Below are 17,511 nucleotides of genomic sequence, written 5' to 3'. Positions count from 1 at the left end.
GATTGTGACCAGAAAACTGAACCGCCTTGTTTGTTTGTTTGTTTCTCTGTGTAGCCATCACTGTACTGGACTCCATTTGTAGACCAGGCTGGCATTGAACTCACAGAGATCTTCTTGCCACTGGGGATTAAAGGTGCTAGGATTAAAGGTGTTCACAACCACACGTGGCTTGAACCACCTCTTAAAGGGTTCTCTGTGCTTAAGAGGGTTCCAAAGTTGGCATGAGTGTCCACTTTCAGGTGATACAGGGTGTTTCTAAATACTTAAAAAAAAAAAAGTGAATCAAGATTTAGAGAAAGGAGGGGGAAATATTTCCAGTTCAACTGCAATCGGGGAGAAACTGTTTCTGTAGAGTGTCTGCAGCAGAAATCTTGACCATTTGTAATTCATCTGTTTCATGTCTCTGGCAATGGACATGCTCTAATAAGGTGAGCTAACATTGAACTTCTTGCCCCTTGTCTGCTTAGGGTCATTGGTTTCCTGGAAGCTATTGTTTGCATAAAATTTGGACAAGATCTCTTCTCTAAGACCCAAATACTCTACGTTATACTTTGGCTTCTTTGTGTGGTAAGTTGTTACTCTCATACCCAGAATATTACCTGAACTCTTAGATGTCCCTAACGAGAGAGAAATACAGAAATAAAATTGTCTTGTGCACCAAGTCTTCCTTAGAAGTTTATAGACATTTTTAAAATAACTTAATCTTGGACACTAAAGTTTAAAACTAAAATGCATCTGTACAGCATCTGAAGTGGGTCACCTTAGCCATTTCCAGACATGCCCTCAGCAGCTGCACCACCTATGTGTTTATTTGCTTCTGGGAATTAGGTGAACTTTTGAGGACTTTGAGGAAGCAACAAGGACAGTTTCCTTCTATGCCCTCTCCTGCATCCTATCACTGTGGCTTTTATAGTATAACATGCATGTCACTATACATGGGTGTAGACAAACTGTCATCACGGGTTGATTTTTGAGGCAACTAGACCACAGCTATTTTTCCCTATAGGCCACACTTATACCCCAGAGAGAGAGGTACCTACTCTGAAGAAAGAAGCCCAGAGTGTTATCAGCCCAGAGCTCCTTTTTTTTTTTTTAATTGTTTCTGTTCTTTACTCACCTTATAAAATGAAATGTTGACTAGCTTAATTGTATGCAGGTCTTCTGTATAAACCACAGGTGTTTTGAGTTCATGAATGTCGTAGTCTTCTCATGTCCCAAAGACACTGTTTCATCCAATCTTAGACTTTATATTTTTTTACAATTTCTGTCCACTTATCCCAAGTAGCTGCCATGCTCAACAAGTCTCATTTGCTCTATAGATTTCTTTTGTCTCTAACTCACTCTCCCTGCTACTTTGAAGAAGAAACAACTCCTCTGTCCTGTAGATCCTCGTCGCTTTGCCAGCTTCATCATGTCTTGTAATTAAGCACACATTTTGTACTTTCTATAAGGTGCTTCTTGTTGTTGTTACTTTCACAGTGTCAGCTCTTAGGGTTGTAGGTTGGAAATCCCAACTGTGCCAGGACGCCTTGCACCTTGCTCTGACTTCCTTGATCTTGCGCAGTAACAGGGAATATATCCAATTTAAAGTACAGAATTAATAATTAGTTAATTAAAGTACAATATATTTCTATTCTGGTATGATTAGAAGAAAAAGTCGGTTGAGGAAGGGGAAGGCTAATTATATGTGATGTTTTGCTTCTGATCTTGGATTGTTCTCTGCCGTGGTCACTTCTGATTTGGACTGGAATATGACCTGCCTACTTGAGCAGAGGGCTTCTCACCTTAGCTGCTACAGGACAGTCATGGGACCACAGAGAGGATAAACCAGGTGTCCTCAGTTGTGGTAGAGGATACTTCTTACTTCAGTTCATCATAGGCCAGCCAGTTAGCATGCCATACCTGGGTCTTATATTCTAGATGTAATGATTGATTTTGTTTATATCTGCCTCCACAGCATTGTACTGTGTGAGTATGAAGAAGCTTCATCATCTTTTTGTTCCTATTATCATGAACATAGAACCTAGTATACCAGAATCTCAGCAATTATGTAAGGAATGAATTAGAAAGGCAAAGACTAGTGATATCCAGGCCAAGGGATCAGCTTGTACAGACGTGAGACTGTGAAGAGTGCCCAATGCCTTGGGATGATGGTAGCCTATTTGGGGGAGCAAGAGTGAAGAGAACACTGAAGAGGATAGGAGTTGCCCACATAGGAAGGCTATGCATACATGTAGTTGCTTCTTCTAGGATTTATAAGTGATAAAACAGTAATAATCTGATTTTTGTCACAGAGAAATACTGTGCAGGGTGGGTTCCGGAGGGAGAATGTTAAATTAGTGTGTGTTGCTGGCTCCTAGTTGACAAGTGACAGGTGGATGTGAACCAGAGGCATTTGGAGTGCAAGGAAAGGGCTAGTTAAGTTTGTTAGTTCTCCAGGAGATAAGTGTATTGGATACTGTTGCCCTGTAATTACGCAGAAGAGACTTGAAGGCAACTTCAGGATTTTTAGATTGTGCTAATAACAGGCCAGCATACCTGAGAGCAGCCCATGAGAAAAGGAGGCAAACCATTCTGAGTTGAGGTTGAATTTACAGGTGAAGGTATCCTTTCTCATTGCCTGCCTTTCTGGAATTCTCATCAGTTTAGTAACATTGGATAAGGCTTGCTCAGCCGTGACCTGACCCAAACTGTCCCTATGTGAAAGCAGGAGATGCTGTAAAATTATAAGAAGCATTAGAAGACACTCCATAGGAACTTGAGATTCTGGGTGAGGATGGAATTCCATGGAGCAGCTGGATTTACGTGGCCAAGTATAGCTTACATGGCAGCCTTAAGACACTGAGACTCCAGAAGAGGGGCAGAGTCTCTGATGGACATGATCAGGCATGACAGACATGAAGAGGACTAAGCTTGAAAAAGGCCACTGAGCTGGTCAGCTTCCATTACTGTAACAACTACCTGAGATCAGTTAAAAAAGGTTTTTTTTTTTTGGCTCACAGTTTTAGAGGCTTCAGTCTACTGTCATTCAACTGCATGGTATTAGTACCTTAAGAACAAAACAGGCTTACCTGAAGCCAGATGTGAAAGAACGTGCTCAGGCCTGTTCCTCTGTGTCAGCAACATTTGCTGAGTATCCTCTGAATTGGTGTCCTCCTCCTAATGCAACCTTTACCAAGAAGGTTGCATTACAGGCATTGTAACAAAAGAATGTGAAACCCAATCCATATGCAAACTAGCAGATCTCTACATGATGGAGTTTTTAAAGATGGGAAGGAAAGTCTCATTAGTGCCTTTAAGAATAATTTCCCGTGACCTTCCACTGGGCTTTCCTGTTTGGAGGTTCCAAACACCTCCCACTTGCAACAAGTTGTGAACCATGGTAAAATGGACCTGTGGAGACACTCAAGGCCCAAACCATAGCAAGTCCCTGCTGCCTTGAGTATTGAACAACCCAAAAGAATGGAAACAAGATCCCAACGTTTTCCTGCCACAGCCTTTTAAAGAGCGAGATTGATGTCCTTCACAGGAGTGAGACGATCGTTATTCATTAAGAGGGCAGTAAGTTATACCGCATTGCTCAGAGAAAAAAAGCCCCTAATTATTCCCTTTGATTGGCAGGACACCACACACAGAATTTGAGATTAATGTGGAAGCAGGCATCTCATGTGCTGGCTAATAAAGTTATCAAATAATTGTCATACGCTAATGTTCATTACCTTCCTTTGAAAGCCAAGCTGGATTGTGATGCTCACTGCTGCCACACCCTCGGGCACAGACTGCCTGGCTTTCCCCCCACAGGGTTCTCTGTTCTCCTTCCTACATCCTTCTTTAAACAAAGAATGTGCAATTGCTATTTTAAATCCAGTCCTTGACATTTTAAGTGGGTACTTGCCTAGATTTCCACAGGTATGATTGCAAACCCATAAATTACCAGCTTTTGTCTCCTGAACCAGGAAGAAAATAGGCCTCTTGTACCTAGGTGAAATAGTAGGTTTGGCAACCACAGCAGGCCCGTTTTGTGGTGACCATGATGATCAATCAGCACCTTTCTTTTGCCACCTGCCTGTGTTTGCCTGGTCCATCTGCAAAGCCAGCTCTGCCTGCTGTTTCCTGTTGGAGGGAGCCCCAGCTGCAGCCTGAAAGCACAAGCTGTCAAGGAAAGGAAAAGCCTGCACGCCTGCCCTCTACTGGTCAGAATCTGCAATGTCAGGCCAATGGAGGCATTGCCTTCTTCCTGCCTGACTCATTTCAGAGTCAGTGCTTTGGGAAAGAGGTGCCCAACCTCCCTCTTCCAGTGTGTAGCATAAGACATCCTGTTGTGCCCTTGTAAAGTCTCCAGCACATACAGAGTCTCACTAATGACATTTCTGCTTTTGCTATTCTTTCCCTTCCATGAAAAATGGCAAATTTAATGTTAGTATATGTGAAAGAATTTCGGCAAGTATTAGAAAATGCTGGAGGTTTGAAGTCATTTACATTTTGTAACTGTAATATGTTCATTCATTGCATAGTTTTTTGATGGGAGGGAATGTGGACTTTTTAAAACTCCATCATATAGAGATCTGCTGGCTTGATATGGCTTAGGTTTTCTGTTCTATTGTCACCATGCCTCTACTGCAGCCTCCTTGATAAGGAAGTGGGCTGAAACTAGAGCACTGAGACTCCCTTCTTTGGAGTTTTTAAGAGGACACTCACTTCAGAGACACTTAGCAAATGTTGCTGACAAGACAGAATGGACCAGAGCTCAGGATGCAAGCCATGGGCATGGGGGTTCATAATTCTGCTTCTCTTACTTGTCTGTCCTTCACCCACCTGACTGCTCTGTACAGAGTGGTCATGGCTGGAGTCTTGTTCCTATGATGCTTTTCTTTTTCTCAGTGGATGGAGGAGCTCCATGGTGGGATGAAGATAGACAGATGTAAAGACATAAACTCTGTATCTGATTAGATCAGAAACGTCTTTAACACTAGGACCTAGCCTAACAAGAAGCCTGTGTTCTGGCTCCAGTTTTTCTCTGAGCTTTCTTTTCTCTTCTGTTAGTGTCAGAAGGGACTTAAGAATCTCTGGTGTGGCCTTCCATATTTAAAGCTCTGAAAGAGCTACAACTCACAGAAGGAACTACAATTGTTCTCTCTGGAAGAAAAGGTCCCACCATGATTTCATACCTGTCTCCATGTTTAGGATGAGGTGATAGGTAGCAAAAGTGTCCATAGGCAATAGTGTGAAAGAGACTGGGTATTATGGATGGCTCGCTACAAGTGTCCTGGAGTGTGGCCTGTTTTGTTTAGCCACTTTTGTTTACTCCACTTCATGTTAAGAATGTGAAGCCGGCTCTCTTTCTGGTTACTTCTAGCCTCCTTTTCTTCTGATCCTCTTGTTCCCTCTATGCTTTGCTACTGCTCAGTCTGGGAAGCCAGAGACTTTCCATAAACTGTTTTTTGACACATTTTGAATTTTTAGATTCTCAATATCCATGAGAGATGGGTTCCATATCCTTTTTTGGATACCCAAATCCACTAGCCATCAAGTCCTATATTCACATTGTGTTTGTACAGTGTGTGCATTTGCTCCAATAGCATTTAAGCCATAGTAGATAAAATACAAATACTCTGTAACTTGTTTTTAGAGAACGAGGATGAGAATTTTAAATTTTTTCTTTTTGGTGGTGCATACCTTTAATGAATTTTAAATTCTTTATATTTAATACCAGTACCTTTTTTTTCCCCCTCAACATAGTTCTGATACAGTTTGTTGACTCTGAGGGTGGGAAACGTTTGCATGCAGAGGACCAACTGTCTGTACATTTCTCTTTACACTGGAGTCTCATGTAAGGTGTAGTACAGGTTTGGTGAACAGTCGGCCCTGAGGAGGAGATGCCTAGCCTCTGGGTAACTACTGGCTTAGCTCTCATCTCCCTCAGGCTGTTACAAAATATTTCAGTCTCTTTCTTTTCCTGTCTGTAAAAGCAACAGCAACAATAGTCAAGGTGAGGCAACTGGCACCAAAATCCAGGGCCAGTAAAGGCAGTATTGTCCCTCTTGTTCAGTCCACAGGGATGTACTCCCAGGCATTGTTAAGAAGCTGGATGAGAATTTTCTGTCCAGAAGTTCTGTACCTTAAGCTGAGTCTCTACTCTTCAGAGAGGATGCAGGGTAGAGCGATATATCTGGTCTCACCGTAGCCCTTCTTACAAATGGAGTATATGTGACCTGCCCAACCCCAGCCCACCAAACCCATTCCTGACAGCCACATCCAACTGTTTCAAACCCTTCCCTGAAAGCAGATGGCAGAAAGGCACTGAATTGTCTTTGGATTCTCACAGAAACGCAATTCTGGGGAAGTGGAGTATGTATATGTACTATCATTTATTAAAGGGATTTGTGTCTTTTGTCTTCCAGGCCTTCACCACATTCCTGTGTCTGTACGGCATGGTTTGGTATGCAGAGCACTATGGTCACCGCGAAAAGGTAGAGGAGGAAAGAGAGGTGGCCTTCACTTGAAAGCCCCAGCAGGGAGCACAAGCACACTGAGGGAAAGAGAACAACAGCCTTAGGGAGCAACTTCAGTCCTGCTATATAGAACTTAACATATCAGAATAAGCCCTGTTACACAGCTGGGTCTGCTTGTGGCTCACCTAGTCAGTATTTTATCTTCCTTTTGCAAGGAGTTTAAATCTTAGTTACTTAAATAAAAAATTAAAAACTAGTAAAACAAATGTAGAACTGGTAAACCACTGAACCCATTCCTGAGGTTTGCTTATATTCTGGCTCTTTGCCTTTTCAGTCCTTTCTATATCTGGGCTCCCCATCTACAGTGCTTGCTCCTTACAGTCAAGAATGGTGTGAGTGGATTTCAACATTAAAGCAGTCCTGGAGACTACTGTGTGTGTGTGTGTGTGTGTGTGTGTGTGTGTGTGTGTGTGTGTGTGTGTGTTTGATTGTTATTATGTGGAAGGATGTGGGATGGGGACAGATTTTAACCTCAGGTATCCTTCTTTGGTCATTTGTCCATTTTTAGTTTTTTAATTAATTTAGTTATTTTTTATTTTATTCTTTATTTTTTAGCAAAGCCTCTCACTGGTTATAAGCCTTAGACACTGCCATGCTTTTTGATTTGTGTTCTAAGAATTGAAATTCGGTGTCAAGCTTTCACAGAAAGCACTTTACTGACTAAGCTATCTCCCCAGCTCTGCTTTTGTTCAAATAAAGATAATGCCTTCACCTTTTATTCCTAACTTTGACCTTGAAGGTCTATGCATGTCTGTGTTACCAGGATCAAGCCCAGAGTCTTGTCCATGCTCTATCCAAGGCTCAGAGCTAATGGTTTCTACAAGTTTGATTCTGTATTGTCTGACAGAAGATCATAGGTTTTCTAGCTAGAAATACACTCAACCTTTAAAACTTTATCACACTCTACCTGGGTTCACTTTTTTTTTTTTCATCCTGCCATTCCTCCCAGGACTGACTTAAAGTTTACCCACCAAATCTGTGTCTCTCTCTAGACCTATTCAGAGTGTGAAGATGGCATTTACAGTCCAGAGATCTCCTGGCATCTTGGGAAAGGCTCAAAAGGTAATAGCTGTCTTATTGTTTAAACTTTATTGAGTCCTTTGCACCCTCAGGCCTACTGTGGAGTTTGGGGTCAGTATTCATCTTCTGAGCATCAGTAAAGACATTGAAGGGTCTTCCAATGCGGACAACAGGTGTGCGGAAAACCGGTTTTTGGACAACAGGTGTGCGGATAACTGGTGTGCGGTCTCATGGAGTCGGTCTCAAACCTACCCATCAAATTTCCCGTGTCACTTACCAGGAAAGTGTTCACAGAATCTAGCTAAAAGCCGACTTTATGAGCTGAGACTCCATACTGGGCTCTGCTTTCTTCAGTCAGGAAGGTAGTGAGGTCTACACTGCCTTGAGCCCCATGATGGGAGCATTCTCCCTCTTGGCTCTTGGCTTTCATAGTGCGTGAAGTGTTAGAGAAGAAAGGCCTTTCAAAAGAGGTTGATGAATCTATGAATTTTATTCCAAAGGGAGAGCAGTGTGAACAGGCCCTCAGCTGGCATTTTGTAATAATCTAGGGCCACTGGTTTCTTTCAAAATTTTAAATGTATGAAACAACAACAATGAAGAGGCTCCAGGGCAAGGAATTTTAAGTTGAGGAGCGTGGCTGAGGGACGCAAACTAAGTCTGAGAGACGGCATTCACTGTGGCTTGTGGTTAAGGAAGACCTGTGAGTTCCTTTACAAATCATACTTTGAGATGACCCCGGGGAGCTGGTGCTGTGAATTGTGCCTAGTTTCCGGCCACACTGTAGAGAGCTGACCTGTTGTGGGCAAAGGAGTTCACCAGACTGGCCTTACCTGGGCCCATCCAGTTATATATCAGCCCTGGACACTGCTGGTTCTTCAATAGAAAAAATTCATGAGTGGAAGTGATATTCCCTTCAGAAAAATTTAGACAGTGACAAATGATACTTAGAATGAAGACAAGACACTGGGCCTTTGGGGAGTGGGGATAAGTGACTGTCCTTGGTAAGTATTCCACCTAGAACTGAACTAGAACTATGGGAAGGAGAGGCTTTGGGCTTAACTAGTCCACTGGGGACTGGCCGCAGCCTTTATCAGTGTCACCTCGGGCCTGTCACCCAGAGCAGCAGGTGCCTGACTTGTAAAGATGTTGATCTCTGTGCTAATTGTTGTAATTTTATGACCAACCTTGCAAAGCCTGTTTAGCAGTTCAGTGTGTACAAACTTGGGGGATCTATACTGTCCTTGTAGTCATAAGATGGATACTGATGTAGCTGAACTTTTATTATCCTTTGTTTAGGCTTTCATTTTTAGTCTCTCTTTGGGCCTCATGACTGTGCTGTGACCAGTCTATTTTATGTATAGCCAGAGTAAAAATTCTTCCTTGTACACAGGAACCACAGCCAGACTCTGCCAGATTCACCTGACCTTAAGTTATTAATCAGGCCACTAGAGGGAGAGCAACTGTAGGATAAGCTGGCATGCCCAGCAGGCCAGAAAAGGAGAATCACAGATCCCAAGAGCCAGCCCAAAACTCAGAGGCCCCAGGTGATGATGTGTTGCCTTCCTTTGGGCAGGTTCTGAAGACAGCCCACCCAAGCATTCAAGCAACAACGAAAGCCATTCTTCCAGAAGAAGGAACCGGCATTCCAAATCCAAAGTCACCAATGGAGTTGGAAAGAAATGAAAGAGCCTAGCTAATCTCAGATGTTCCAGAGAGTGCCTAGACCTGAGAGGGAAACAACACATTTGGACCTTCCTATGTGGAGATCAAAATGTTCAGAGGGAGCTTTGGGGATCATGATTTCAGTGTAAGTCTTGTTTCCCATAGACCTGGACGCACATTACTAGGCTGACCATTGCCTGGGTCCTTTCCCAACTGGAGATGTCTCCTAACCTCAGCACATGGCCTGCAGTTTCTGGTAGCAATACAGTGTGCTGGAAGGGCAGGATAGCTGATTGCTCCCAGCTGTCATCAATGGCTCTGTGCTGCTGTGTCTTGTGGATGGATGCTGTATAAAAATCTTCATTTAGATGTTGACTTAACCGACTGGTTAGTGAACTGGTCACCGGGTTTTATTTTTATGAGTCTGCCTTTCCATTTGATGGGTTGTTTAAGTTCAGTCAGTTCCCTTTTACTTCCTGTTTTCAAGTTAGAACGCTTAAAAGCTTTCAGAATCCACTGCTGAAATTGGGGGAGGGTTCCATCTAGAGAAACAAAGGGTTGGGAGAGCTTTTGTGTCCCTGCTTAGCATACTCAGTCCCCAGCCACAGGACAGATGGCCAGCAGTGTAAGTTTGAAGAAGGCTGGATGCTTACACTGGAGCCTGGGCTTCAGATTGGAACCTGTTTTGTTCCATTCCAAAGGCTGTTTGTCTAGACAGAGTGCACGAAAGTGGCCCTGCTAGAAGAGCTGGACACTGAGGCTCCTCTCCTGCCAGGTGCCTTTTCCATGTGCTTGGTTTTCCTTCTATGGTGTGTTGCCCACTTTGTTTTTCTGTCTCATGTGAGGTGCTAGTGAGTATTAATTAACTTTAATCTGTGCCATGCTCTCCTAGAACATTGTCCCAGTCTACCCTGGACCCCTGTTTTAAATAAATCAATTCACATTAAAAGCTCATCAATGATCTGTCTCTGTTAGAGTGCTGTTTCTTTGTATCTTATTGTTCTTTTACTTCTTTGTAAGCAACCTCATAGTTTACAGTTAACTTTAAGATAATACATATGTATATATGTTCTATGTGCTGAAGAAGAAAAAGGAACAATATTTTAAAAGGGCTTGCAGATATATGTCTTAGTCTGAACCTTCCCTAAGGGAGCCACAGGAAATAGAAGTGTAGCCATTGTGTGTCACTGTGGTCATGCTTACCATGTTGGATTTTCTTTCTCAAACAAGCGACCTGTACAGATACAAACTTGCTAAAACCAACCCTTTCCCTCATTTCCCCAAGCGCAGTTGGTTACTGTGTCCTACCTCCTTAAAGGAACTCTTTAAATTGTAGAGGATGTTTCCCTTTTTTAAAAAAAGAATTCTTAAATGAGTCATGAAAAGCCAGGGTCACAGTCAATGCTCTGGGTGACCACATGATTGAGAGCCACCTCCATACTTGCTTCTTCAGCCACACATGTCCTGAAAACAGCATCATCAGCTGCTGGCCCACACCAGGAAATTGGGCAGGACACAGCACTAAGCTTCCCCATAGAGTTCAGTGAACATGTTTAGAAGGGGACAGATTGACATGCAGCGTGTACTACCTGTCATTCCCCATCCCTCCTTTGGCAAGTTCTGGAGTCGACCCCAGGGCCCGTGTGTGCTAGACAAAAGCTTACGCAACCCATTGTCCTTGAGCTGTGGCCCTCTCCACACAGTTTTTGAACATGGGAATTCTTTTCCTGTGGCATTGATGTATGCTGTCAACCTCCAAGGCAATTTGTTCCTGACATAGCTCCCTCTGCCTGCAGGAATGTGATTTACAATCTGGAGAGGCCGTAAAGCTCTACCATTCCCATCTGAAAAACAGCAAGTACAAAAAAGAATGTAAATTATATATAACAAATTCCTACTGTCAGCAGCAATGAGATGTCTGGGGTGGGCTCTTTGTTTTGTTTTGTTTTTTTGTAATAAGGGATGCATATGGCTTTAATTTCTAAGCCCCACCCCCCGTATTCTAGGAAGAATAGATAACAGTGAAATGTCCTGCTGTGATAGTGATTTTTCGAAATAAAAAATAGCACTTTTTGCATGGCTCACTAAATACTTTAAAGTGGCCATTCAACACTGATGTAAGTGGGACAGTAGGTGGCAGTAGCATTCTAATGCTTGTAGGATTAGTTGGTGTCAGTTCACCACAATACCCAGTGTTCATACATAGCCAACTCCTAAATTTCACTTTGCAGGAGGTTTGGTTGGAGTAGTTTTGAGTTTTCTTCTTACCTTTCTTTTTGGTGGAGATTCTATTCAGGGATCGTACTGCTACTGCAAGCAGGAAAAACATCTACAACATTATCCTGAATCATGGTGGGTCAGTTCTGGCTTGTTTTACAAGCTGGATAGCAGTGGCCTTTGACCAGCCAAGGAAGGAGGAAGACACTGATTGCCACGTGGATTCCTGCTTCTAGAATCCTCAGACCACAAAAGCTGGGCCAGTGTTGCTTTACTGGTGTTGAGCATTTTCCCATTCGACCCAGCCTCATCCCAGTTCAAAGCAGTGGGTGAAGGCTGAAAAAACATGCAGAGCTCAAACTTCCCACACTACTGTTAAAACAGCCTTTCTCTCCCGGAGCACCTCTTAAAGTCAACATGCTTCTGTTTTTCTTGGTATGGTCAGTGACTATGCTGACAACAGAGCAGTGTGTACAATGTGTGTGTGAATACGTTGCTTAAAATCACAAACATACCCACCACAGAATACCCTCACAAATGTCCATTCATTCACTTACCCGTTTTGCCTTCCTGTCATTTTCTTTGGGCTACATTTGATTCATAAACTGTCAGCTTCACCTGGAATATGGGGTAGCCAGACACATACAAGGCATGAAGAAGGGCATTGTGGCTCCCCCAAATGTCAGAGTAGATGTGCGTTTGTTCACCACTCAAGTCACCTAGGCTGGGATTCCTTATTTATTACTGTGTCTCTGCTAGAGATTTCTATTTGTGTGCGTCTAAAATTTCAGCCAGCGATGAGCCTAACAGTGTTTAATACAGAGAATGTGTATATCAGCCTCATACTCAGTTTGTAAGTTGAACTTATAAAAGAAAATGACAGAGAGACATGGAGATGGCTCAGCAGTTCAGAGCACTGGCTACCCATACAGCGGACCTGTGTTCACTCAGCACCCACATGGTGGCTCACAGCCATCTGTAACTCCAGCTGCAAGAGAACAGGTGACCTCTAGCTACCAGGAACAAATGTAGTATGCAGACATGCTTACAGAAAAAACAGTCACACACATAAAAAATTTTAATGACTTTTAAAAAATAAAGGGAAATGGCATAATGAAAAGTCTAGGACTAGGTAGAAAGCTCACTTAGTAGACTACTTGCTGCAGAAAAGTGCATGAAGACTTGGGGTTAATAAAAGGTGTGGTGACGCATGGGTTTAGCCTCAGCACTGCAGGGATGGAGACGGGAGTTCCCTGACAAGTCAGTCTCACGGACTTGCTAAGCATGAGGATTAGCGAGAGACCCTGTCTCAAAATATAAAGGTAGAGAGTAGTGAAGGAAGACACTTAATATTGGTCTCTGACTTCTACTTGCAAGCACACTCAGAGGTTTTGGAAGAGTGGCTTCTTTAAAATGTGTTGTCATATAATTCAACTTACATTGTCTCTGGTTTTCAAACAATGATACTATGAAAAGCAGAATTACCTTTTAAATTTTATTCAACCATGTAAGCATAACTTCTGGTACTCTACTCAAAACTGCCTGCCATCATGACACTCACCCAAAATGGATGTCACAGAGTCAGGCCAAAAATGGGGGGGGGGGGGGGGAAATCTAGTGTTCACTGTCTTAGGTTTCTTCCATTTTTACCTATTTCAACCTTGATCTACTGAGGGGGGGGGAAAGAGAGAGGAAGAAAAATATTAATTCCAAGTTAGTTACAGAGATGAAAAAAGTCTTGAATGTCAAGCTAGCTAGCTGGTCAGATTAAGAAAGGGAGTCATTCCATTTCCCTGGTGTTCTGTGTTTCCTGCCACTGCTGGGCTGCCAGGCTATGGCCAAGTGCTGCATTGGAAGTGCACACTTCTCTCAGGGCACTCAGAGTACTGCTGGCTTCCGGGCAAAACAGATGGAGCCTCTGAGTCTCAGATTCCACTTCCCTCAGGAACGACTAGAGATCACAGAGAGAGTCTGTGCACCTGACTGCCAATCTCACCGGGAGTATAGAAGAGTTTTCCACTGTACTACAATTAGCTCTTTTTAATGAGCTTGCCAGTACCAGACAGCAGAAACTCGGAAGTTCAAAAGTCTGAGGTGATACCAAAGTGATACCAAAGCCCTTTGGTTAAGCCACCACCTGCTGATGACAGAGGGTGCAGGCATATGTCTGGGCCTGGTGGGTTCATGGCTGTAGACAAAAGCAGCTATGGCTGCAGTCCCCAGTGTTCTAGCCGCAAATTCTTCAGGGAGGAGGGGAACCCTTCCTTCCCCAAAATAAGCAATGTGTCTTGGATGGTTTTTGGTGAAATAAATGGTGATGGCTTATATACCAAGAGACTTATAAACCTTGGACAGTGGGAAGGGTTTTGGGGATGAATGTGTTTGATTCTTTGGTGACAGGAATACCAGGGATACTTAATTTACATGCAGCAGCACAGTCCTATCATAAGAAGGGTGACATAGTACTTAATTATCCTTTGGGCCACAGAGGGTAGGGGAAATACTCCAGCTACAGTTAGAGATATCAAAAAAGGCATTGGTTAAAAGATAAGACAACAATACATCTCATTAGCATGTAGGCTTGTATTTGAAGGAATCCCTAGGTGCACACTAAGTGGGGTTTCTTTTTTTTTAATTTTTTATTAATTTATTCTTGTTACATCTCAATGGTTATCCCCTCCCTTGTATCCTCCCATTCTTCCCTCCCTCCCATTTGCCCCTTATTCCCCTCCCCCATGATTGTTCCTGAGGAGGATTTCCTCCCCCTGTATATGCTCATAGGGTATCAAGTCTCTTCTTGGTAACCAAGTGGGGTTTCTTATTGTGAAAAGGTTGGGCTTATAATCTCCCTAAGGGCTATGTGACACTCCTTGGATCTGAGGTTTCCCCAGATTGGGCAGAAAGGAGGAAACCCAGCTGAGGAAAGGGGTCTGTCATTTTAGCTCTGAGCTCAGGGCCTGTCCAATAATGCTAGACTTTAGTCTTAACAGCAGGATCCAACATTCCCAAGTAAAGTTTATTGCATTAATAAGCTGCCTGATTTTGGTTTTGAGTTGCTAAAGTGACTAGCAAGTGCTGCTTTTTGCCAAAATAATATTAAAAGCTAACACTGGGGATAGGGGTATGATTCAGTTGGTAGAATGCTTGCCTAGCATACATGAATCCTAGATTCAATTCCCCTGCACCACATAAAGCCCAGTATGATACATGCACATAATCTCAACACTTGTAAAATACAAGCAGAAATTGAAAGTCTTCCTTGACAACAGAGTGACTTTGAGGCTCGCCTGAATTACATACAATGAATGCAATACAATATATGAATAAAAGTAAAATATTAACAGGGTAGAACTATTGCTTAGTGGTAGCTAGAGTGCATGACAGCCCAGTTTCAAGTCCCTGTACTATAACAATAAAAAAATAAAAATAAAGCTAGTACTTAGGCTAATTCTGTAACAGAAGCTATGCATAGTGATTTCCAGGGTCAACTGACGAAGTGTGAAAAAGTGACTCTGTAGCTAACTCCAGAATATCAGTCTTGATCCCTCTTAGAAGTGATAATTTTAAGAATCCTAACTTAGATAACAGACCTACCTGGTGTGTGGGCCTTTGGGCCAATTACTGTAATTCTTTGCCTTGGTTTCTTCTATCAGACAGTATGCAGGACAACTACTTCATGCAAGATCTATTATATTCATTTAAGAGCATCTAGAACTATGTTTAATCTGTCATAAGCGCTGTCCTATGCTCAATTCTCAAGGTTATACAATTTATTTTTTAAACATTTATTCACTTTACGTCCCAATTATAGACACCTCCCTCCTTCCTTCCCAGCCCCACCCTTCCTCCCTCTTCCCTCATATTCGAGTCCCTCCTAGTGGGGGAACCCTTTTCCCCTACCAGTTGACCCCAGCCTATCAAGTCTCATCAAGCCTGTTTCCTCTTCCTCTGTGGCATGATAAGACAATGCAACAGGGGGGAATAATCAAAGTACAAAAAACAGAGTCCATAAGATGGACCGTCCCTTAATAGAGGATCCATATGGAGTCAGACCTTCCTATTGACTACATCTGAGTGGGGGCGGGGTCTAAGTCAGCTCCGTGCATGGTCCTTGTTTGGTGCATCAGTCTCCACCAGCCCTGCCTGGACCAAAATTTTTTGGCCCTGTAGGTCTTATGGAGTTCCTGTCTCCTCTGTGTTTTTCTATCACTCCACTGATCCATAGGACTCCCTGTGTTTTGCCCAACATTTAGCTGCAAGACTCAGCTTCTGTTTTGATCCCCTGCTGGATGGAGTCATTCAGAGGACAACTGTGGTAGACTCCCTTCCTGTTCCCTCTCTTCAACTGCTTCAGTGTCCTATTTGTGCTTCTGAATGAGAATTAAGCATTCCCCCTAGTGTCCTCCTTGTTTCTTAGCTTCTTTAGGTTTCTGGATTGTAATGTGGTTATCCTGTATTATGTGGCTAATATCTGCTTATAATTGAGTATATACCATGCATGTCTTTCTGGGTCTGGGTCAAATCACTCTAAATAATCTTCTCCAGCTTCATCCATTTGCCTGCAAATTTCATGACCTTGTTTTGAATAGCTGAATAGTATTCGATTGTGTAGATGTACCACAGTTTCTCTATCCGTTCATCTGTTGAGGAACATTTGGATTTGTTCTAGTTTGGGACTGTTATAAATAATGCCACTATGAACATATTTGAACAAATGTCCTTGTGGTATGGAGGAGCATCTTTCGGGTATATGCTCAGGAGTGGTATAGCTGGGTGCTGAGGTAGAGCTGTTACCAATTATCTGTGAAAGCACCAGATTGATTTCCAAAATGTTTGTACTGGTTTGCGGTCTCACCAGCAGTGGAGGAGTGTTCCCCTTTCTCTACATCCTCACCAGCATGTGTTGTCACTTGAGTTTTTGATCTTACCTATTATGGTAGATGTAAGGTGCAACCTCACAGTCGTTTTGATTTGCATTTTCCTGATGGCTAAGGATGTTGAGCATTTTTAAGTGCTTCTCAGCCATTCAGTATTCTTCTGTTGAGTATTCTCTGTTTGGCTCTGTACCTCATTATTTAATTGGATTATTTGGTTTGTTGGTGTTTAACTTCTGGATTTCTTTTTATATATTGGATATTAGCCCTTTGTCAGATGTAGGGTTACTGAAGCTCGTTTCCCACTCTGTAGGCTGTCATTTTGTTTTATTGACAATGTGAGGAGTGATTCTCATAGGTTTGCCATTACATGTTACTTGGCCTTTTCCCCTTTCAGCTTTTAATATTTATTCTTTGTTCTGTATATTTAGTGTTCTGATAATTATTGACAGGAATATTTTCTTTCTAGTCCAATATATTTGGTGTTCTGTAAGCCTCTTGTATGCTTATAGATATTTCTTTCTTTAGATTGGGGAAATTTTCTTCTATGATTTTGTTGAAGGTTATTTTTTGGACCTTGGAGCCAAGAATCTTCTCTTTCTTCTATTCCTGTTATCCTTTGATTTCATCTTTTCATGGTGTCCCTGATGTCTTGGATGTTTTCTGTCAGGTATTTTTTAGATTTAACATTTTCTTTGTCAGATGCATTGATTACTTCCATTGTATCTTCTACACCTGAGAGTCTTCCCTCCATCTCTTGTATTTTATTGGTGATGCTTACCTTTGTAGTTCCTATTTTCTTCCCTAAGTTCTTCATCTCCACGGTCTCCTCAATTTGTGCTTTCTTTATTGTTTCCATTTCCATCTTCACATCTTGAACCATTTTATTGATTTCCTTCACATGTTTGTATTTCCCTATATTTTATTGACTGATTTATCCATTTCCTCTTTTAAAGCCACAATCTCTTTGGCTGTAACTTCCTGTATTTCTTAAAGGGCTTCCTCTTTAAAGGCTGTCATAATTTTCATTAGCATAGCTTTAATGTAATTTTCTTGTGTTTCCATTGTGTTATGGTATCCAGGACTGCTTGCTGGTGGATAACTGGGTTCTGGAGGACTCATGTTGCTCTTGCTTTTGTTGATTGTGTTTTTATGTGGCCTTTAGCCATCTGGTTGTCTCTGGGGTTGTCTGGTAGTTCCTTGTGCCTGCTGAAGTTGGGGGCAGC

The 17,511-nt window shown here is 42.4% G+C and overlaps 1 protein-coding gene across 1 annotated transcript in view; it reads left to right on the top strand.

Moving 5' to 3' along the window:
* PTDSS1 (phosphatidylserine synthase 1) overlaps positions 1-10,148 on the top strand; it is a 55,860-nt gene extending 45,712 nt beyond the window's left edge. Inside the window, exons 10-13 of the mRNA XM_084751323.1 lie at positions 468-567; positions 6,402-6,470; positions 7,505-7,574; positions 9,106-10,148. Of these exons, the coding sequence (XP_084607449.1) occupies positions 468-567; positions 6,402-6,470; positions 7,505-7,574; positions 9,106-9,215 (349 nt within the window). The 3' untranslated portion in view covers positions 9,216-10,148. The remainder of the gene's footprint in view (positions 1-467; positions 568-6,401; positions 6,471-7,504; positions 7,575-9,105) is intronic.
* The last annotated feature ends 7,363 nt before the right edge of the window (positions 10,149-17,511 follow it).

Source organism: Acomys minous (genome assembly GCF_964271855.1).
Source record: "Acomys minous genome assembly, chromosome: 12".
In the NCBI taxonomy this organism is placed as follows: domain Eukaryota; kingdom Metazoa; phylum Chordata; class Mammalia; order Rodentia; family Muridae; genus Acomys; species Acomys minous.
The sequence above is the reverse complement of the archived record's forward strand: the minus strand, read 5'-3'. Positions and strand labels throughout refer to the sequence as shown.